This window comes from Eschrichtius robustus, chromosome 3 (genome assembly GCF_028021215.1).
Source record: "Eschrichtius robustus isolate mEscRob2 chromosome 3, mEscRob2.pri, whole genome shotgun sequence".
Lineage (NCBI taxonomy): Eukaryota > Metazoa > Chordata > Mammalia > Artiodactyla > Eschrichtiidae > Eschrichtius > Eschrichtius robustus.
The window spans coordinates 1,637,515-1,659,968 of record NC_090826.1 but is presented as its reverse complement, the minus strand read 5'-3'; the positions used below and the strand labels follow the sequence as shown (position 1 = coordinate 1,659,968).

The window sequence follows — 22,454 nt, the reverse complement described above, 5'->3', positions numbered from 1 at the left end:
GACCAGCCCCTGCCAGAGAACAAGCTTGCAGGGGACTGCCTCCAGAAGGGACGGCCACCAGGGCCAGCAGGCCAGTCCTGCCCCAGCCCCGGCACTCAGACTCTGGCCCTGGGAGAGAGAGGAAAGCACTCAGACTCTGGCCCTGGGAGAGAGAGGAAAGCCCTCAGGCACCGGCCGACTGTGGCCTTGGGATGGAGAGAGGCGCTGAGCGCCCGCCAGCCGCAGGCAGGGCCTCAGGAGCTCCCCACCGCGTCCTCCCGGCCCTGGCGCCCCAGGCTGGGTGGACGCCGCCCCTGGCCTTGGTCTTGGGGCTTCTCAGCTGTGCGCTTTCCCCATCTAGAGACTTGCAATGAGGAAGCCCGAGAGCCGGGCGGGGACGGTGGAGACCGCAGGCCGCGCAGGGCAGAAGCACCGAGGCTTCCTGGAGGGAGGGCTGCTGCTTCTGGTGACGGGCGCCCTGGTCGCCCTGGGCCTCCTTTACGCCGACAGAAGAGGTGAGTGAGGGCGCCCCGCCCCTCGGGCCGCCACCGACACCCTGCTCACCCCTCTTCCCCACGCGGCCTCGGCAACGACTGCGTGCCCGCCCACCTGGGTAAGCCAGCCATCGAGCGGGCAGGTGGGGTCTGCTCTGGGAACCGGGGGCTGCCGGGCTGTGCTGCAGCCCGGAGAGAAGGGGCACTGACCTGCGGGGGCCGGGGCCCTCCCAGAAGGCTCTGCCCAGGCGCCAGCTGGCACAAGGCTGGTTCTGCCGGCTCTGAGCTGGCGGGCCCCTGCGGGACTCCCGAGACGCGGCAGAGCGGTTCGCCCCGCCGCATCTGCGCGGCCCCCTCCCCTCCCCTGCCGCACAGGGCGCTGCAGTTCCCGGCCGGCCCAGCAGCAGGAGCCCGCGCTCCAGCGCTGGGGACCCGCGGCCCAGCATCCCTCCAGCCAGCGGGGCTCGCCTGCCGCCTCCCGGGCTGCCATCCTGCGGAGAACCTGCTGGGATCCCCCTCCCGGCCTCCTGAAGGCCGGGGTCCCCGGGGCCTCGTGGCTTCCCAGGCTCTGCTTTTTGCACAGTGGTGGGTGGGGCCAGGCCGGGGTCCTGGGGAGACGGGGATGCCAGGGCCACCCTGCAGGAGCACCCCCGCTCACACCCCCTCCCCCGTCTCCCCAAGGCCAACGTGGAGGAGCCTGGACTGTTCCGCCCTTGGGTCAGGAGGCACTGCGGGGGCGGGGGGAGGTGCTCGCGTGCCTGCGCCTGGGCACCAGGTGGCCCGGGTCAAACCCCAGAGGCACCTTTCTCCCGGCAGGCACAGCCTCGGGCACAGCTGGGAGGTGCAGTTGGTTCCTCCTGCAGGTGGGTGCGTGGCCAGGTGGGCTCAGGACTCAGGAGGATCTGCAGGGGAAGCCCTCCCCATGGCCCCAACAGTAGCGCAGCACAGGCTTTGTTACTAGAATATTCCCTCACTGGCCAGAGCCACCTGCGCTGTGGTGGGACCATCCATCCATCACTGGGCAAGGCTGCTTCTGAGAACCAGAAGCGGGTGCTGCCTGCAGATGTGGTGGGCGGCCCCTGCCCAGCGCTGCTCCCACCTGACCAGGCGCCTGGCCGGACCCTGCCAGCCGCTGCCGTCTCTGGCCCCTCCGGGTCTCCTGGCAGGGTCGATGGACACTTCATCCCTATGGGCACGGGCTGTGGGGAGGGACCGCTCACTGCTCGGAGAGCCCTGGAGAGCCCTGGAGAGCCCAGACCCCAGGGAACCTCTGTCCAGGACTGCTGGGCCTCAAACACCTGGCTGAGAGGCTGCCAGGGGACAGGGCTGACCCCCCACCCCACCCCAGTCCTCATCTAGGTGGTACCACCCTGACAGCAGGGACCCTCCCTGCCCAGCCTGCCTCCTCCTCGTGGTCCCCTAAGTACAAGTGGGGTCTCTGCCAGGGCCCCTCAGGCAGGACTCCTGTGCCGCCACCCCCCGAAATGACCCAAGCCGATCTCGGCCTCAGGTCCTGATGGAGCCCGTGGAAGAGTTTAAATGCTGCATTATTATTTATTTCTAAATACTTTCTCATCCACTATGGTTTTTTTTTTTTTCAGTGATTTATGAGTTATTTAGAAATCTCTCTTTTTAAAATTTCTAGATGCTTGGAGACTTTTTCTTAGTTACCTTTTTAAATTGGTTTCTAATTTAATTGCATTGTTGTCAGCAACTGTGGTTTATGTGATATTGATTCTTTGGTATTTGCTGAGGCTTGCTTTAGGGCTAATACACGGTCAGTTTTATAAATAATCCACGTGTGCACGTGCAGTACACACAATCACCGTTAGGTGAAAGTGGAGATACAGACAGAGGTTTAGATGCATCCATTAGGTCAATCAAATCGTCTATATGTTTGGTTTTTTTCCATTTTCTTGACCTTTCAATTATTGAAAGATGTGTGTGCTAAAACCTTGCCCTAGAGAACTATCAATTTTCTCTGTAGTTATGCCAAGTATTAATTTGTGTATTTTAAGGTTAAATTATGGGAATTCCCTGGCTGTCCAGTGGTTAGGACTCCATGCTCTCACTGCCGAGGATGCGGCCAAAAAAAGCCACATTATTATGTGGATGCAAATTTAGAATCAGTGTATCTTCACTCTGTATGATTATGTAGCGCCCCTTTATATCTTAACAGTGCCTTTTGCCTTAATATGTTTTGTTTTAAATTCTGTTTTGTCTGATATGAATTAGCAGTTGTTCTCTCTTTTTTTCCATTCTTTTTCTTTGAGACTTTGTCTCTTTAGCTTTAGGTGTGTCTTTTGGAACCGTGTACAGCTGGATTTTGTCTCCATCTAGTACCTGGAGGATTTAGTCTATGTGTATTCACACAGAAATGTATGATTTTTTTTCTGTTGTGTTCGTGTTTCTAATGCCTCTTCTTTCTCTTTCCTTGCCTTCTTTTGGATTGATCTATTATTTTTCACTCTGTTTTCCTGCAACTATCTTGAAAGTTTTATATTTCTAATCCTTTTAATGGTTACCTTAGATTTTTTGTTTTAATATTTATTTCGCAAGTTATAGATAAACCTTTTTCAGAAAATTGAGTGTTTTTTTAATAAAACTTTGAGTGGGAAATACAATCCTACACCCACAATCCTGCCTCCTGGAATCCTGCTCCTCAGAAAGAGCCATATTCATTGTCTAGTGCAGAGGTCTGCAAACTATGGCCTGTGGGCCAAATCTGGCCCACTGCCTGTTTTTGTAAATAAAGCTTTATTGGAACACAGCTGTGTCTACTCACTTATGTATTGTCCGTGGATGTTTTCAGGCTACAAGCGCTAAGTTGAATAGGTGAGACAGAGTCTGTATATGGCTCACAAAGGCTAAAACATATATTGTCTGGCCTTTTACAGAAAAATATTGCCAACCGTTGGACTGGAGTGTCTAAGCCTCATCTGTGGACCCTTCTCTCTTTATTGTCAGTGTTAGATCACAGGGAGGCGTCGCAAGGTTGTGGTTGATACCCAGGCTCCTGAATCTGACAGCCTGGTTGGGCTTGCCAGCCCCCCAGATCCCAGCTGTGTGACCTTGGAAGGTTTTCTTCACACCTCTGTGCCTCAGTTTCCTTATCTGTAAAATGGAACATAACATAGAGGCTTACTGGAGGGTCCAATGATTTAATACATCAATAACACTTAGAAAAATGTCTGTCATGCTATCTATGATCAGATTTAATAATAAAATATTAGATTTGTCATTGATTCCCTATCAGTATTGTTATTGACATCCCGAATGGGAGGCAGATTTAGTTCCTTAAGCCACCCAGGCTTCCACTGTCCCGGTATAGGTACATCATTGCTTTTGGATAAATCCATATGCATCATTACAATAGTTCTACTGAGTATTTTTCACAGCTGAGCTATGAAGAACAGTTGGATTACATTTCCTTTCCTTGTTATTATTTTGTTTTCTTATCATTAATAGCTATCTTGTTTAGGGAGTTTCGTTTCTCTCCTGCCCCTTTCCCTCCCCCCCCCCTTTCTCTCTCTCTCTCTCTCTCTCTCTCTCTCCTCTCTCTCTCTCAGACTCTATATACATATCTGTGGGGTGGTTTGATATTATCCCACAGTATTTGGGTGCCCTGTTCAGATTTTGTTCATTCTTTTACTCTTTGTGATACAGTTTAAAGAGTTTGACCCTAATTAGTCTTCAGGTTCACTGGTTCTTTCCTCAGCTGTATCCAGTGTGCTGGTCAGCCAGTCAAAGGAATTCTTCATCTCTGATAACATGCTTTTTCTTTCTGATATTTCCATTTCCCTCTTTTTTATAGTTTCCATCTCTTTGTTGAAATTTCTTGTCTGTTCATGCATGTTATCCACCTTTTCCATTAGATGGAAACATGTTAACATATTAACCATAGTTATTTTGCAGTCCTTCTCTGATAATGCCAATATCTGAGCTATCTCTGCGTCTAGTTCTATTGATTACTTTATCTCATGGCAATGGATTGCTTTCTCTTGCCTGTGTGTGTGTGTGTGTGTGTGTGTGTGTGTGTGTGTGTGTGTGTGTGTGTGTGTGTGTGAGATACATTTTTACTGAATGCTAAACATCCAGAGAAGGAGCAGAGACTGAGGTAAACAGCATTTGCACCCAGAAACAAGCACAGTTGTTCTGTCAGTCTGTTAGTGTGAGAGATTGAATCCATCTAGTCAGGAGTCAGCTGATTTGGGGTTTTGTTTTCACTTTTGTCACCCTCGGTGCACCACAGACTTCACCTTTCTCTGGCTGTGAGCAATGATTACCTGTGCTTAGAGAAATGGGCCTAGGGGGGGCCAGAGGTTCCCCGCTGTTCCTGCTCCAGCCTCAGCTCTCAGCAGTCCCTGGATGTGTGCAACACAGAGGGGTTCTCTCCATGCCTCTGCCCCTCCACAGATGGTAGATTGCCCTTGCTTTTTAGTGCTTGGTTCATGCTGGGATGGGGGAATCTCTGGTGTCCTGGCCCCGTCTCAGTCTTGGAGTGGGGCTGTCTCAGTATCCCTGCCCCGATCCCCATGTCCATCAAACTTTGCCTTATGCCTGAGTCCCCTGCCCCTCTCCTAGTGGCAGCAGACCTCAGCTTGATGTCAGTCTAGGATCCTGGGCCCACAGGGGTCTCCTGTGCCTCTCCCATGAGCAGAGGATTTTTACATCTGACTCTCCTCCGGGCCAGTAGGTTTTCATCTGGTCCATGGGAGTGAGAGGGTTTACTACCCTCCCCTCAGTGGTTTAAAGCTCTTGCTTCCTACAAGAGGAGGGTCCAGGCAAGCAGGAGACGCCTCTTGCTGGCACCTCAGCAGAAGCAGATAACCTCCTGTATGCCTGTGCCACTGAGGGGGGACTCTCTGGTCTCCTGAGAACTGCCCCAGTTTTTCTCATTGGCACCTGGTAAGGATCCATGGAAATAACTGGTGAATGAGTGCAAAATCCCGCTGTGTTGAGGCTCCAGCTGTTCCACAAGCTGACAAGCTAACTCACACTTGGCCTTCAAGAATTCATTAAAATGTTAGCTGATTTCTTCTTACCCACTTGTGTGGTGACTGTCTCTTACTCCTAGGTCCTGTCAGAGTTCTCAGTTCTGCTTGGTGGGACGTGTCACTCTGTTTTCCTGATCACCCTCTTACCTCAGGTCCTAGATGAGTTCCAGAAAAGCTGTGATTTCTGTAGACTATCTGGATTTTTCCTGTTGTTAGAAAGGGAATGATACTCTAGTTGGCTATTGATGTCATAAGCGGAAAGCAGAAGTAATGTACCTTAAATTTTATATGCATATTTAACTTAAAGTATTCAGCTAGTCAATATCTTCATATTTCTTCCAAACAATACAAGCATTTAGAACAGTTTAACTCGTCCTCCACCCTGATCACATGTTATCGTGGGTAAGTCCGTGGTTTCTATCTTATTTTTTATTTACTGCACACAGGCAACATTCTCTAATATACTCAATTTAATTTCGATTTTCCCAAGTCCTTCTCAGTTTCTTTTTTTTTTTTTTAATTTACTTTTGGCTGCATTGGGTCTTCGTTGTTGGGTCTTCGTTGCTGCGTGCGGGCTTTCTCTAGTTGCGGCAAGCGGGGGCTTCTCTTCGTGTGGTGCGCGGACTTCTCATTGCAGTGGCTTCTCTTGTTTCAGAGCTTGGGCTCTAGGCGCACGGGCTTCAGTAGTTGTGACACATGGGCTCAGTAGTTGTGGCTCACGGGCTCTAGAGCACAGGCTGAGTAGTTGTGGCGCATGGGCTTAGTTGCTCCACAGCATGTGGGATCTTCCCGGACAAGGGGTCGAACCCATGTCCCCTGCATTGGCAGGAGGATTCTTAACGACTGCGCCACCAAGGAAGCCCCTTATCAGTTTCTTTGCTCGTCATTCTTCCTACTTCTCAGGTAGCCCTTATGAAATCATTTTCCTTCTTTCTGAAGTACATGCTTTTGGAGACTCCTACACAAAGTGTGTCCATGGACCAGTGGTGTTGGCTTCACCTGAGAGCTTGTTAGAAATTCAGAAACTCAGGGCCCATCCCAGGCCTACTGGATTAGGATCTGCATTTAATCCCCAGGTAACTCATCTGCACTAAAGTTTGGGAAGCACTGATTGGGACACAGCATTTGTTGAACTTGCTTGATAATCAGAGTAACCTGGGGCAATTGTTAAAAATCCAGACCTTGGACCCTGTCTCCATCTGCTTGGGCCACCGTAACAAAATACCATAAGTCAGGGTGACTTAAGCAAGAGAAATCTATTTTCCCCTAGTTCTGGAGCCTAGAAGTCCAAGATCAGGGTATCAGCCAATTCAGTTCCTGGTGAGGACTCTCTTCTTGACTTGCAGACAGCCACCTTCTCACTGTGTCCTCATGCGGTGGGCAGAGCAAGTTCTGGTGTCTCTTCCTCTTCTTATAATGCACCAGCCCTACTGGATCAGGGCCCCACCCTTACGACCTTATTTAACCTTCGTCACCTCCTCACAGGTGCCAACACCAAATGCAGTCACATTGGGGGTTAGGACTTCAACATAGACATGGTGGGTGGGGGGGAGAAGATACAAAAGTTTAGTCCATAACTGGACTCAACCTGGGCAGAACCAAGAAATCTTATAGGGTAAGACCTCCGAATCTGTACTGTAACCAGCATGTTAGGCCTTTCTTGTGATCAGGCAGATTTGGGGAGCACAGCTTTAAAATACTCTTTCAACTGTAAACCTTCATTTTTGTTTACTTGAAAATGACTTTATTTGGTAGTCATCCTTCAGTGATAGTTTAACTGGTTACACAAATCCGAGCTTAGTTACGTTCTCAATATCTTGAAGATTTAGTTTTGCTGTCTCTGACTTCCATTGCTGCTGTTCAGAAATCTGGTTCAATCTAATTGGCCTTCTTGTCAGATGAACTTTTTCCCCTCTCAGCTGTTTTCTCCCTGGTATTGTACATTTTTACCATGAGGTGTCTAACTATGAAGCTCTTTTTATTTATTCTGCTTTGCATCTGTTGTGATTCTTGAATCTGAGCACTAATGACATTTATTAATTTTGGAAACTTGTAGCCACTGTCTTTTTAATATTGTGTCTCCCACGTTGTCTTTATTTTTTTGTGTGTCTTTTTAATATTGTGTCTCCCACATTATCTTTATTTTCTCCTAAAATTCTGATTACATATGCACTCAATTTTTCTCACTCTATCTTCCACATCTTTTAGAGAAAAGTTTCCATCTCTTTGATTTTGCCCCTCATTCTGGGCAAATTCTTTAGAACTACATTCAAATTCACTAAATCTCTCTTCAGCTCTGTTGTATCTGCCACTTAACCCATCCATTTTGGATTTTTTCTAAAAAAAAAAAATTATTTTCAACAATTTCGTGTTTTTTATTTCTAGAGTTTCCAAGTGATTCTTTTACAAATTGATTTTTTTCAATTTTTTCTTTGCCCTTGTTTTTAATTTTTATTTCTTTCAATGATTCAAACATACTTGGGTTATTTCTGCATCAGCTAGCCACTGCTGCCTAACAAATCACCCCAATACTCAGGGTTTTAAAACAACACTTATTTATCATGACACACATCCATCAGTAGGCTGCAGGGCTCAGCTGATGTAGGTCAGCCTCAGCTGGGGCAGCTGTTCCATGAATTTCATCCTCCCACAAGGACCAGCAAGCATGTCCCTTTCCATACAGAAGCTCATGGGGACAAGTGGAAACACACTTAGGGCCTGGGCTCAGAGCTGGAGTACATTATTTCCACCTCATTCTATTACCAAAGCCATAGGGGCAAACCCACAGTGAAGAGAGAGAGGAAATATTCTCTGCCCCTTCAGGGGAAGCAACTACAATGGCATGTGCAAAGGCACAGATGCAGAGAGACATTGAGGTTTGGGGCCCGTGATGCCAGCTTCCACATGTTATGGGTCAGATAATCCCAAAATATGGATCCTTGGGGTTCTAGTCCTGCTGTTTGCTGTTTCTCACTCATGGAATCTGGTCTTCTTATCAACCTCAGTCCACGTTCAAATTGGCTTTATCTGCGAGAATCCTTTGTTACTTGGGCTAAGTTTCCCTCCAGAGAATATGTGTGTTTGTTTCCATCAGGCACCTGGGAATGCTACCAGCCTAAATTTAATTTATCAGCTTGCGGTTTCCTTGACCACAGGGTCATGTAAGCTCACGCCCCACACCTGCATGACAACCAGCCTGTGATGATACATTCTCCAGGGAGGACGGTTATTTTCCACCCAATAAAGTTATTCGTAGCCCTCTTTTGTTAGGGAGGGAGAGACAGAGACAGAGACAGGAAGAGGAGAGAGACAGAAAGAGGAAACAAATTATTCACATCAAGGCCAACCTTTAGGAGAACAGATCTTTCAAAGGAAATGTCAGGGTTTTTTTTTTTTAATGTAGAGAGTCTATGTGAAAATAATTGGCATATTACAGAAGTTAGTCAAGCAAATATAAAAAAGAACAAGAGTAGACGCATGTCAACTGGGTACAAGGAAGTCTACTCCCTTCTGGAATCATGAAAGGGGGAAATATCCCTGTTTGGGGTCTGTTTGCTGTGTGTCCTGTTGATCCTATTTTAGCATTAGAGGAAGACTTCATTTCTATTCAGCTTTTGTGTCAAAGGCCTTGCTGTTTGCCTCTTCTCTTGCTCAGAAGAACAGATTTTGAATGAGAATATGGGTGCCGGAAGTCCAACCTCCACCAGTCGCTAGTGACAAACCGTGGGTGCATCACCCCACATGCCTGTCAGTTTTCTCATCAGAAAAATGGAGGTGGTGACCCTCACAAATGAGGTGGTGTAAGTTAAAGGCAAAGTGCACAAACATGGTGATCTCGTCTCATTCAATTTTGGAAATGTTTTCTCAAGAGCCCACTGCATCCTCAGGAAACTCTTGAGCTGTAGCATCAGATGAACTTACCCCAGGAATTTCCCCCAACCAGAAGGTTACGGCAGCCCGTGCTGGGAATGCAGTGGAGGAAATGGGAGGGGGACATAAGCATGGAGAAGGCATGAACTCACCACCCCAGTGTTGGGTGTTTGTTCTGGTTTTGTCTGACTAGACTGGAAGCAGATCAGTCAGATGCACTGTTTGGGCTCCCACAATGCTTCATTCACCCTGTTTACCCTGCGCTCCCCTTTCTGGTCCTGGTCATTATTCCTTCCCACCAACCTGGACTCCCAACTGGTTACCTGCTCTTTCTATGGGAAGACTTTCTTTAGTTATTTGTTGTAGTGAGTGCTGTGTAATGGAGACAAATTCTCTCAGCTTTTGCTTGAAATGTCTTTATTTCACTTTCACTTTTTAACTATATATTTGCTGGATATAGAATTCTAAGTTGGTAGTTAGTTTGTTTTCTTCAAGCAGCCATTCAAGAGCTTGTTCCATCGTCTTCTGACCACCATTGTTTGTGATGAGAAGCCAGCCGTCACTCTTCTTGTAGCTCCCATGAATTAATGTCTTTTTTCTCCTCTGACTGTTTTTATGAATATCTCGTTCTCTGTAGTTCTCGGCAGTTTGACTTGATGCTGCTACTTGCATGGTTTTCTTTGTATTCATCCTGCTTGGGATATACTGCCCTTCTTGGATCTATAGACTTATGTCTTTCATCAATTTTGAAAACTTATTAGCCATTATCTCTTCAAAGATTGCTGACTCATACCATTCTCCTGTGGGGCTCTAGCTACATGGATGTTAAGCTATTTAATATGGTTCCACAGATCTAAGATCTTCTGCTCATGTTGTTTCAAAGTAATTTTTCTAAATTTCTTTTTCTTTTTCTTTTTCTTTTTTTTGGCCATGCCGCACGGCATGTGGGATCTTAGTTCCCTGACCAGGGATTAAACCCGCACCCCTTGCGTTGGAAGAAGCATGGAGTCTTAACCACTGGACCACCAGGGAAGTCCAACTTTTCTAAATTTTAAAACAGCTTTAGATTTACAGAATTATTGCAAAGAGAGTACACAATTCCCAAATACTTCATACCACATCTTATATCACATAAGTGTGATACATCTGTCACAAGTAATGAACCAATGTTTATATATTACTATTAACCCAGTCCATGCTTTATTCATATTTCCTCAGTTTTCCCTTCACGTCCTTTTCTGTCCCAGGACCCCACATGATTTAGTTGGCAAATCTCCTTGGACTCTTGGCTGTGATGGTTTCTCAGCCTTCCCTTGATTTTTATGATCTTGACAGTTTTTAGGAGGACTGGCCAGGTATTTTGTAGAATGTCTCTCATTTGTTTGATGTTCAGAGTGGGGTGATGTTTTGAGGAGGAAGCCTACAGACTAAGGGGACATAATTTCAGTGACTTACCACGTTGATGTCAACCTTGATCGCATGGCTTGAGGTAGTGTTTGTCAGCTTTTTCCACTGTATAGGTACCTTTGTCCCCTCTCTTTCCACACTGTCCTCTTTGGAAGGAAGGCAGCACATGCATGAGTTACATGGGGAGTTACACTACACATCCTTAGAGGCGGAGTATCTATGTAATCTATTTGGAATTCTTCTGTTTGGAAGACTTGTCTATTCCACCACCACCCCCATTTTTTATTTATTCAACAATTTAAAAAAACAATTTGTCATTATGGACTCATGGATATTTATTTTATACTTTGAGTTGTAATCCAATACTACTTCACTTTGTTGCTCAAATAGTTCCAACTTTGGCCATTGGAAGCTCTGTCAGTTGGCTTCTGTGCCCCTTCAACATACCCTATCATTGTGTGTTTGGGGTTTTGTGGGGAGGGTAACACTTTCTTACTTTGTGGCACTATAAGATGTTCCAGGTTCACCTTGTATACTTCTTTCCCCAATTACAGAATTAATCATTTCTCCAAGAATCGCTGGTTCCTTTTTTTGGACAATAGTGTTAGAAACCAAGATCTGGGTGCCTATTTGCTCATTGCTTTTGGGTTGTTTTTGCTTCTGGTCACTCTCAGCTGATGATCTATAAATATTTGTGTATATATCCATCTGTGTCTATAAGCTAACTGTGAGTTTATACTGATGTCTCCACCTCTAATCCATGACCACGTGGATCATTCCACCTCCTCGCTTGCTTATCTGTAACTACCCTTGTAGAAGTAATGTGCCTGGCCTTCTGCTAGCCATTTGCCTACTTATTCAGTTCCAACATACATGTATGGTGGTTTCAGAATTGTTAACCTGTATTCCCACGGGGAACAACTTTATCAACTAGAGCACAGCACTGCATACAGCTCCTTTGCCTTCAGTTTTACAGTTTTTCTACTCATTTCCAAATTGATTTAGCTCAGCACCTTGTGCCTCTACCCCTTTTTAGTGAGGTTACTGCACACACTGTGATATATTTAGATTCTCATGCTGCATTTCACCCTGGGATTCCCTGACCTCCTAAATGTTCTTGTAAAATTTGCATACATTAAGGTTTACTCTTTGTGTTATAAAGTTCTGTGGGTTTTGGCAAGTGCCTAATATATTGTATTCACCATTGCAGTATTAGAATAATTTCACTACCCTAACTATTCCTGTGCTTCACCTCTTCACACCCACCAGCACCACCCCTGCATCACATCCCCCACCAAACTGCTGGCAATCACTGTTTACTCTCTCTGAATTTTTGTTTTTCCAGAATGTCATATAATTGGAATCAGTGTACCTAGTTTTTCAACCTGGCTTCTTTCACTTAGCAATATACACTTAAGATTCATCCATGTCGGCCTCCCATGGGGACCGGCCTGAGGAGCAGTGGCGGAGCTTCGAGACTAGGGCGGTGCAAAAGATAGACAAAACAACCAGTGGAATAGGAAGCATCTTAAAATTAGATGCGAGTGGCATGCCTCAGGCTGGTGCAACGTCACGCCGACCTCTGCTGCCACAGGCTCGCCCCGCATCCATACCCCTCCCTCCCCCTGGCCTGAGTGAGCCAGAGCCCCCGAATCAGCTGCTCCTTTAACCCCATCCTGTCTGAATGAAGAACAGATGCCCTCAGGTGACCTACACGCAGAGGCGGGTCCAAATCCAAAGCTGAACCCCAGGAGCTGTGCGAACAAAGAAGAGAAAGGGAAATGTCTCCCAGCAGCCTCAGGAGCAGCGGATTAAATGTCCACAATCAACTTGATGTGCCTGCATCTGTGGAATACCTGAATAGACAATGAATCATCCCAAATTGAGGAGGTGGACTTTGGGAGCAACGATTTATATATTTTTTTTTTCCCTCTTTCTCTTTTTGTGAGTGTGTATGTGTATGCTACTGTGTGTGATTTTGTCTATATAGCTTTGCTTTTACCATTTGCCCTAGGGTTCTGTCTGTCCTTTTTTTTATTATTATTACTTTAAAAAAATTTTTTTTGTAATAATTATTTTTTATTTTAATAACTTTATTTTATTTTACTTTTTTATTTTATTTTATTTTATCTTCTTTCTTTCTTTCTTTCTTTTTTTTCTCCCTTTTATTCTGAGTCATGTGGAAGACCGGCTCTTGGTGCCCAAGCCAGGTGTCAGGGCTGTGCCACTGAGGTGGGAGAGCCAAGTTCAGGACACTGGTACACAAGAGACCTCCCAGCTCCACGTAATATCAAACGGCGAAAATCTCCCAGAGATCTCCATCTCAACACCAAGACCCAGCTCCACTCAATGACCAACAAGCTACAGTGCTGGACACCACATGCCAAACAACTAGCAAGACAGGAACACAACCCCACCCATTAGTAGAGAAGCTGCCTAAAATCATAATAAGGCCACAGACACCCCATAACACACCACCAGATGTGGACCTGCCCACCAGAAAGACAAGATCCAGCCTCATCCACCGGAACACAGGCACTAGTCCCCTTCACCAGGAAGCCTACACAACCCACTGAACCAACCTTAGCCACTGGGGGCAGACACCAAAAACAACGGAAACTACGAACCTGCAGCCTACGAAAAGGAGACCCAAAACACAGTAAGTTAATCAAAATGAGAAGACAGAGAAACACACAGCAGATGAAGGAGCAAGGCAAAAAACCACCAGACCTAACAAATGAAGAGGAAATAGGCAGTCTACCTGAAAAAGAATTCAGAATAATGATAGTAAAGGTGATCCAAAATCTTGGAAATAGAATGGAGAAAATACAAGAAACGTTTAACAAGGACCTAGAAGAATTAAAGAGCAAACAAACAGAGATAAGCAACACAATAAATGAAATTAAAAAGTCTCTAGAAGGAATCAATAGCAGAATAACTGAGGCAGAAAAACGGATAAGTGACCTGGAAGATAAAAGAGTGGAAATAACTACTGCGGAGCAGAATAAAGAAAAAAGAATGAAAAGAATTGAGGACAGTCTCAGAGACCTCTGGGACAACATTAAACGCACCAACATTCGAAATATAGGGGTCTCAGAAGAAGAAGAGAAAAAGAATGGGACTGAAAAAATATTTGAAGAGATTATAGTTGAAAACTTCCCTAATATGGGAAAGGAAATAGTTAATCAAGTCCAGGAAGCACAGAGCGTCCCATACAGGATAAATCCAAGGAGAAACACGCCAAGACACATATTAATCAAACTATCAAAAATTAAATACAAAGAATATTAAAAACAGCAAGGGAAAAACAACAAGTAACACATAAGGGAATCCCCATAAGGTTAACAGCTGACCTTTCAGCAGAAACTCTGCAAGCCAGAAGGGAGTGGCAGGACATATTTAAAGTGATGAAAGAGAAAAACCTACAACCAAGATTACTCTACCCAACAAGGATCTCATTCAGATTTGACGGAGAAATTAAAAGCTTTACAGACAAGCAAAAGCTAAGAGAATTCAGCACCACCAAACCAGCTTTACAACAAATGTTAAAGGAACTTCTCTAGGCAGGAAACACAAGAGAAGGAAAAGACCTACAATAATAAACCCAAAACAATTAAGAAAATGGTAATAGGAACATACATATCGATAATTACCTTAAATGTAAATGGATTAAATGCTCCAACCAAAAGACATAGACTGGCTGAATGGATACAAAAACAAGACCCATATATATGCTGTCTACAAGAGACCCACTTCAGACCTAGGGACACATACAGACTGAAAGTGAGGGGATGGAAAAAGATATTCAAATGCAAATGGAAATCAAAAGAAAGCTGGAGTAACAATTCTCATATCAGACAAAATAGACGTTAAAACAAAGACTATTACAAGAGACAACGAAGGACACTACATAATGATCAAGGGATCAATCCAAGAAGAACATATAACAATTGTAAATATTTATGCACCCAACATAGGAGCACCTCAATACATAAGGCAAATACTAACAGCCACAAAAGGGGAAATCGACAGTAACACAATCATAGTAGGGGACTTTAACACCCCACTTTCACCAATGGACAGATCATCCAAAATGAAAATAAATAAGGAAACACAAGCTTTCAGTGATGCATTAAACAAGATGGACTTAATTGATATTTATAGGACATTCCATCCCAAAACAACAGAATACACATTCTTCTCAAGTGCTCATGGAACATCCTCCAGGATAGATTATATCTTGGGTCACAAATCAAGCTTTGGTAAATTTAAGAAAATTGAAATCGTATCAAATGTCTTTTCCGACCACAGCGCTATGAGACTAGATATCAATTACAGGAAAAAACCTTAAGAAATACAAACACATGGAGGCTAAACAATACACTACTAAATAACTAAGAGATCACTGAAGAAATCAAAGGGGAAATCAAAAAATACCTAGAAACAAATGACAATGAACACACAACAACCCAAAACCTATGGGATGCAGCAAAAGCAGTTCTAAGAGGGAAGTTTATAGCTATACAAGCCTACCTTAAGAAACAAGAAACATCTCAAATAAACAACCTAACCTTACACCTAAAGCAAAAGAAGAACAAAAAAACCCCAAAGTTAGCAGAAGGAAAGAAATCATAAAGATCAGATCAGAAATAAATGAAAAAGAAATGAAGGAAATGATAGCAAAGATCAATAAAACTAAAAGCTGGTTCTTTGAGAAGATAAACAAAATTGATAAACCAGGGCTTCCCTGGTGGCGCAGTGGTTAAGAATCTGCCTGCCAATGCAGGGGACACGGGTTCGAGCCCTGGTCTGGGAAGATCCCACATGCCACGGAGCGACAAGGCCCGTGAGCCACAATTACTGAGCCCACTCGTCTGGAGCCTGTGCTCCGCAACAAGAGAGGCCGCGATAGTGAGAGGCCCGCGCACCACGATGAAGAGTGGCCCCCGCTTGCCACAACTAGAGAAAGCCCTTGCACAGAAACAAAGACCCAACACAGCCATAAAAATAAATAAATTAAAATAAATAAATTTTTAAAAAAAATTGATAAACCATTAGCCAGACTTATCAAGAAAAAAAGGGAGAAGACTCAAATCAATAGAATTAGAAATGAAAAAGGAGAAGTAACAACTGACACTGCAGAAATACAAAGGATCATGAGAGATTACTACAAGCAACTATATGCCAATAAAATGGACAAACTGGAAGAAATGGACAAGTTCTTAGAAATGCACAACCTTCTGAGACCGAACCAGGAAGAAATAGAAAATATGAACAGACCAATCACAAGCACTGAAATTGAAACTGTGATTAAAAATCTTCCAACAAACAAAAGCCCAGGACCAGATGCCTTCACAGGCAAATTCTATCAAACATTTAGAGAAGAGCTAACACCTATCCTTCTCAAACTCTTCCAAAATATAGCAGAGGGAGGAACACTCCCAAACTCATTCTACGAGGCCACCATCACTCTGATACCAAAGCCAGACAAAGATGTCACAAAGAAAGAAAACTACAGACCAATATCACTGATGAACATAGATGCAAAAATCCTCAACAGAATACTATCAAACAGAATCCAACAGCACATTAAAAGGATCATACACTATGGTCAAGTGGGGTTTATCCCAGGAATGCAAGGACTCTTCAATATACGCAAATCAATCAACGTGATACACCATATTAACAAATTGAAGGAGAAAAACCATATGATCATCTCCATAGATGCAGAGAAAGCTTTCGACAAAATTCAACACCCATTTATGATAAAAACCCTCCAGAAAGCAGGCATAGAGGGAACTTTCCTCAACATAATAAAGGCCACATATGACAAACCCACAGTCAACATCGTCCTCAATGGTGAAAAACTGAAACTATTTCCACTAAGATCAGGAACAAGACAAGGTTGCCCACTCTTACCACTATTATTCAACATAGTTTTGGAAGTTTTAGCCACAGCAATCAGAGAAGAAAAAGAAATAAAAGGAATCCAAATCGGAAAAGAAGTAAAGCTGTCACTGTTTGCAGGTGACATGATACTATACATAGAGAATCCTAAAGATATCACCAGAAAACTCCTAGAGCTAATCAATGAATTTGGTAAAGTAGCAGGATACAAAATTAATGCACCGAAATCTCTTGCATTCTTATACACTAATGATGAAAAATCTGAAAGTGAAATTAAGAAAACACTCCCATTTACCACTGCAACAAAAAGAATTAAATATCTAGGAATAAACCTACCTAAGGAGACAAAAGACCTGTATGCAGAAAATTATAAGACACTGATGAAAGAAATTAAAGATGATACAAATACATGGAGAAATATACCATGTTCTTGGATTGGAAGAATCAACATTGTGAAAATGACTCTACTACCCAAAGCAATCTACAGATTCAATGCAACCCCTATCAAACTACCACTGGCATTTTTCACAGAACTAGAACAAAAAATTTCACAATTTGCATGGAAACACAAAAGACCCCTAATAGCCAAAGCAATCTTGAGAAAGAAAAACGGAGCTGGAGGAATCAGGGTGCCTGACTTCAGACTATACTACAAAGCTACAGTAATCAAGACAGTATGGTACTGGCACAAAAACAGAAATATACATCAATGGAACTGGATAGAAAGTCCAGAGATAAACCCACGCACATATGGTCACCTTATCTTTGATAAAGGAGGCAAGAATATACAGTGGAGAAAAGACAGTCTCTTCAATAAGTGGTGCTGGGAAAACTGGACAGTTACATGTAAAAGAATGAAATTACAACACTCCCTAACACCATACACAAAAATAAACTCAAGATGGGTTAAAGACCTAAATGTAAGGCCAGGCACCATCAAACTCTTAGAGGAAAACATAGGCAGAACACTCTACGACATAAATCACAGCAAGATCCTTTTTGACCCACCTCCTAGAGAAATGGAAATAAAACAAAAATAAACAAATGGGACCTAATGAAACTTAAAAGCTTTTCCACAGCAAAGGAAACCATAAACAAGACGAAAAGACAACCCTCAGAATGGGAGAAAATATTTGCAGATGAAGCAACTGACAAAGGATTAATCTCCAAAACGTACAAGCAACTCATGCAGCTCAATATCAAAAAAACAAACAACCCAATCCAAAAATGGGCAGAAGACCTAAATAGACATTTCTCCAAAGAAGATATACAGATTGCCAACAAACACATGAAAGGATGCTCAACATCATTAATCATTAAAGAAATGCAAATCAAAACTACAATGAGATATCATCTCACACTGCTCAGAATGGCCATCATCAAAAAATCTACAAACAATAAATGCTGGAGAGGATGTGGAGAAAAGGGAACCCTCTTGCACTGTTGGTGGGAATGTAAATTGATACAGCCACTATGGAGAACAGTATGGAGGTTCCTTAAAAAACTAAAAATAGAACTACCATACGACCCAGCAATCCCACTACTGGGCATATACCCTGAGAAAACCATAATTCAAAAAGAGTCATGTACCAAAATGTTCATTGCAGCTCTATTTACAATAGCCAGGACATGGAAGCAACCTAAGTGTCCATCAACAGATGAATGGGTAAAGAAGATGTGGCATACATATACAATGGAATATTACTCAGCCATAAAAAGGAACGAAACTGAGTTATTTGTAGTGAGGTGGATGGACCTAGAGACTGTCATACAGAGTGAAGTAAGTCAGAAAGAGAAAAACAAATACCGCATGCTAACACATATATATGGAATCTAAAAACAAAAAAAAAAAAGAAAGAAAAAAAGAAAATGGTCAGAAGAACCTAGGAGCAAGATGGGAATAAATATACAGACCTACTAGAGAATGGAATTGAGGATACGGGGAGGGTGAAGGGTAAGCTGGGACAAAGTGAGAGACTGACATGGACATATATACACTACCAAACGTAAAATAGATAGCTAGTGGGAAGCAGCCACATAGCACAGGGAGATCAGCTCGGTGCTTTGTGACCACCTAGAGGGGTGGGATAGGGAGGGTCGAGTGGAGGGAGATGAAAGAAGGAAGAGATATGGGGACATATGTATAGGTATAACTGATTCACTTTGTTATAAAGCAGAAACTGACACAGCATTGTAAAGCAATTATAGTCTAATAAAGATGTTAAAAAAAAATTAGATGCAAGAGCATAAGGGAATTGAGATTAAAATAAAAGGTACATTTTGGATCAGTAGCAAAACTTATTCAATAGAAGTGGGAAAATATGGCTATCATTAATAAATTCTAGATATAGCAACTAGTTAAAAGTAAAAAGTAATGAAACTGTAAAAGTATCAGAAACCTGGGAGACTTGAAGTAAATTATTCATTAGGAATACCTTTCTAAGATACAAAGAAAAAAGGATACATTTAATTATATAAGAATTAAATTTTTCCTCATGGCTAAATGCACTACAAAGGTCAGAAAACAAGCAAAAGAAATTGGGAAATATATTTAGAAATAGATATGCTTTCTTTACAACTTTTGAGAGAAGCACATGTTTCTTCTTCCTTTAACCTGTTATGTGGGTGTGGGTATTAATCTATAATGTAAGTGCATGGTTCCTTTCCTTTCATCTGTAATGTGAGTGTCAACATGGGGCACTGTTTCCAAGCACAGACTTTGGATGTTCCTGTACTGGTCCCATCACTGACCATCCACAAAAACTTGCAAATGTTACTTTACTTTCCTGGGGGTTAGAGTCTTACCTAAGAAATGGAAGCAAAATAAACCTTCCCCCAGGGATAATAGAAGGTTTAAAGGAGTAAATATGTAAATGACTTAGGACAGTGCCTAGTACAACAGACATCAATATAAGTACTTATCAATTTTTTAAAGAGACAGATGAAAGAAATAAAATGTGGTGATTTCAATCTATTGATATATATTCTTGACATTAAACTACCTTTTCATTCAAAAAAAAAAAAGATTCATCCGTGTCTTTTTGTGGCTTGAAAGCTTTTTTCTTTTTATTGCTGAATAATAATTCCATTCAATAAATGTAATACAGTTTATTCATAATCCTACTGAAGGACATCATGGTTGCTTCTAGTTTTTTGTTTTTTGTTTTTTGAAGTTATAAATAAGTCTGCTATAAACATTCGCATTCAGGTGTTTGTGTAGACATAAGTTTTCAAGTCAGCTGGCTAGACACCTAGGAATGGAGTTGCTGTATCATATTGTAAGACAGTGTTTGGTTTTTTAAGAGTCTGACAAACTGTCTTCCAAGACAACAAACGGTTCCCACTGTACCGTTTTTCATTCCCACCAGCAATGAGTGAGTTCCCAGGGCTCTTCACCCTCACCAGCAGTTGACATCGTCAGTTTTTTATTTTGTCCATTCAAATAGGCATGTCATGGTATCTCACTGCTGTGTTGTTGTTTTTTTTTAATTTATTTATTTATTTATTTTTGGCTGTGTTGGGTCTTCGTTTCTGTGCGAGGGCTTTCTCCAGTTGTGGCGAGCGGGGGCCACTCTTCATCGCGGTGCGCGGGCCTCTCACTGTCGCGGCCTCTCTTGTTGCGGAGCACAGGCTCCAGATGCGCAGGCTCAGTAGTTGTGGCTCACGGGCTTAGTTGCTCCGCGGCATGTGGGATCTTCCCAGACCAGGTCTTGAACCCGTGTCCCCTGCATTGGCAGGCAGACTCTTAACCACTGCACCACCAGGGAAGCCCTCTCACTGCTGTTTTAATTTACAATTTCCTAATGAAAAATTATGTTAAGCATCTTTTCATATGTTTACTTTTCAACTGTGTATTTTCTTTGGTGAGGTGTCTTCATATCCTTTGCCCATTTTTTAATTGGGATTATGTTATCTTATTTTTGAGTTTTAAGAGTTCGTTGTATTTTTTGGATGCCAGTGTTTCATCAGATATGTATTTGCAAATATTTTCTCTCAGTTTGTGGCTCTTTTTTCGTTTTCTTAACAAGACTTTCACAGAGCAGAAATTTTCACTTTAATGAAGTCTCACTTGTCGATTTTTTCTTTCATGGATCATGCTATTTGTGTCATATTTTGAAAGTCATCACCAAACCCATAGTCATGTAGGTTTTCTCCTGTCTTCTTCAAGAAGTTTTACAGTTGTGCATATTATATTTATGTCTGTGGTTTATTTTGAGTTAATTTTTGTGTAAGGCATAAGGCCTGTGTCTAATTTTTTTGGTTTGTTTTTGTATTTGAATGTCCAATTTTCCTTTTGGAACATTTATTGAATGGCTATACTTTCTCCATCGAATTGCCTTTGCTCCTCTGTCAAAGGTCAGTTGACTGTATTTGTGTGGGTCCATTTCTGGGCTCTCTATTCTGTTGCATTGATCTCTGTGTCTCTTCTTTTGCCAATACTATGCCTTGTAGCCTTATTACTACAAGGCTTACTTGTAGCCTTATCGTAAGTCTTGAAATCAAGTCATGTGTCTCTCCAACTTCATTCTTCTTCATTGTTGTTGTCTGTTCTAGCTACTTGAGCCTTTCCATACAGACTTCAGAATCAGTTGGTCAATAAATACAAAATAGCTTGCTGGGATTTTGATTGGAATTATTTTGAATCTGTAGATCAAGTTAAGAAGAATCAACATCTTAATAATACTGTCTTCCGGTCCGTGAACACGGAATATCTTTCCATTTCTTTACATATTTGATTTTTTTCATCAGTATTTTATAGTTTTCCACATATAGGTCCTGTACATATTTTGTTAGATTTATACCTAACTTTTTCATTTTTTAGGTGCTATTGTAAACGGTATTGCTTTGATAATTTCAAATTCCAGTTGTTCATTGCTAATATATAAGAAAGCAATTTGTATATTAATCTTGTATCCTGCCACCTACTATAGTCTCTTATTAGTTCCAGGAGTTTTTTGTTGTTGTTTTGTTTTGTTTTGTTTTGTTTTTGTTTTGTTTTGCTTGATTCTTTGGGATTTTCTACATAGATGACCATGTCATCTGCAAATAGAGTTGTATTACTTCCTTTCCTGTCTGTGTTACCTATATTTCCTTTTCTTGTCATATTGAACCAGTAGGACCTCTCATGTGATGTTGGATAGGAGAGATGAGAGAGGACAGTGCTGCTTGTTCCCAGTCTTAGGGGAAATCACCCAGTCTCTCACCGTTAACTACCATGTCAGCTCTGGGTGTTTTTTAGATGTTTTTCTCCGTTCGGTTTTTTCATCTTTTTCCTTTGTGCTTCAGGTTGGATCATTGATACTGACCTATATATGCTGACACTAATACTTTCTTTTGCAGTATTCAGTGTGTTGTTAAACCTAAAAAATGAATTCCTCACTCTTTTTATTGCATTTCCATTTAGTTCTTTTTTAGAGTCCCATATATCTGGTAAAATTCACCATCTATCTACATATTTTTCCGTCTTTTGTACAAGACCCTTTATCTTAATTATCATGGTGATTTTAAAGACTTTGTCTGCTAACTCTGACATCAGGTCACCAACGAATCCACTTTGAACTGTTTTGGGTTTTTTTTCTTGGTTATGGGTCACATTTGCCTGTTTCCTCATGCAGGAGGATTTCTCCCAGCTTTCCTGCCCTGGCCCTGCCTTCACCTGCATCACCGCCATGCACTATGGGAGGTCCCAGAGAAAGAACCAGAGCCTTGTGTAACAGAGGCTCCTTGGAACCCGGATCCCTCCCTCCAGCCCACGGGCAGGAGCAAAGGGCTTGTTAAAAATCCCCGCACTCCATGCCCC

The 22,454-nt window shown here is 42.7% G+C and overlaps 1 protein-coding gene across 1 annotated transcript in view; it reads left to right on the top strand.

Moving 5' to 3' along the window:
* The first annotated feature begins 349 nt into the window (after positions 1-349).
* Positions 350-22,454, top strand: part of MMEL1 (membrane metalloendopeptidase like 1) — a 41,748-nt gene continuing 19,643 nt past the window's right edge. The window contains exon 1 of the mRNA XM_068537695.1: positions 350-494. Coding sequence (XP_068393796.1) covers positions 350-494 — 145 coding nt within the window. The remainder of the gene's footprint in view (positions 495-22,454) is intronic.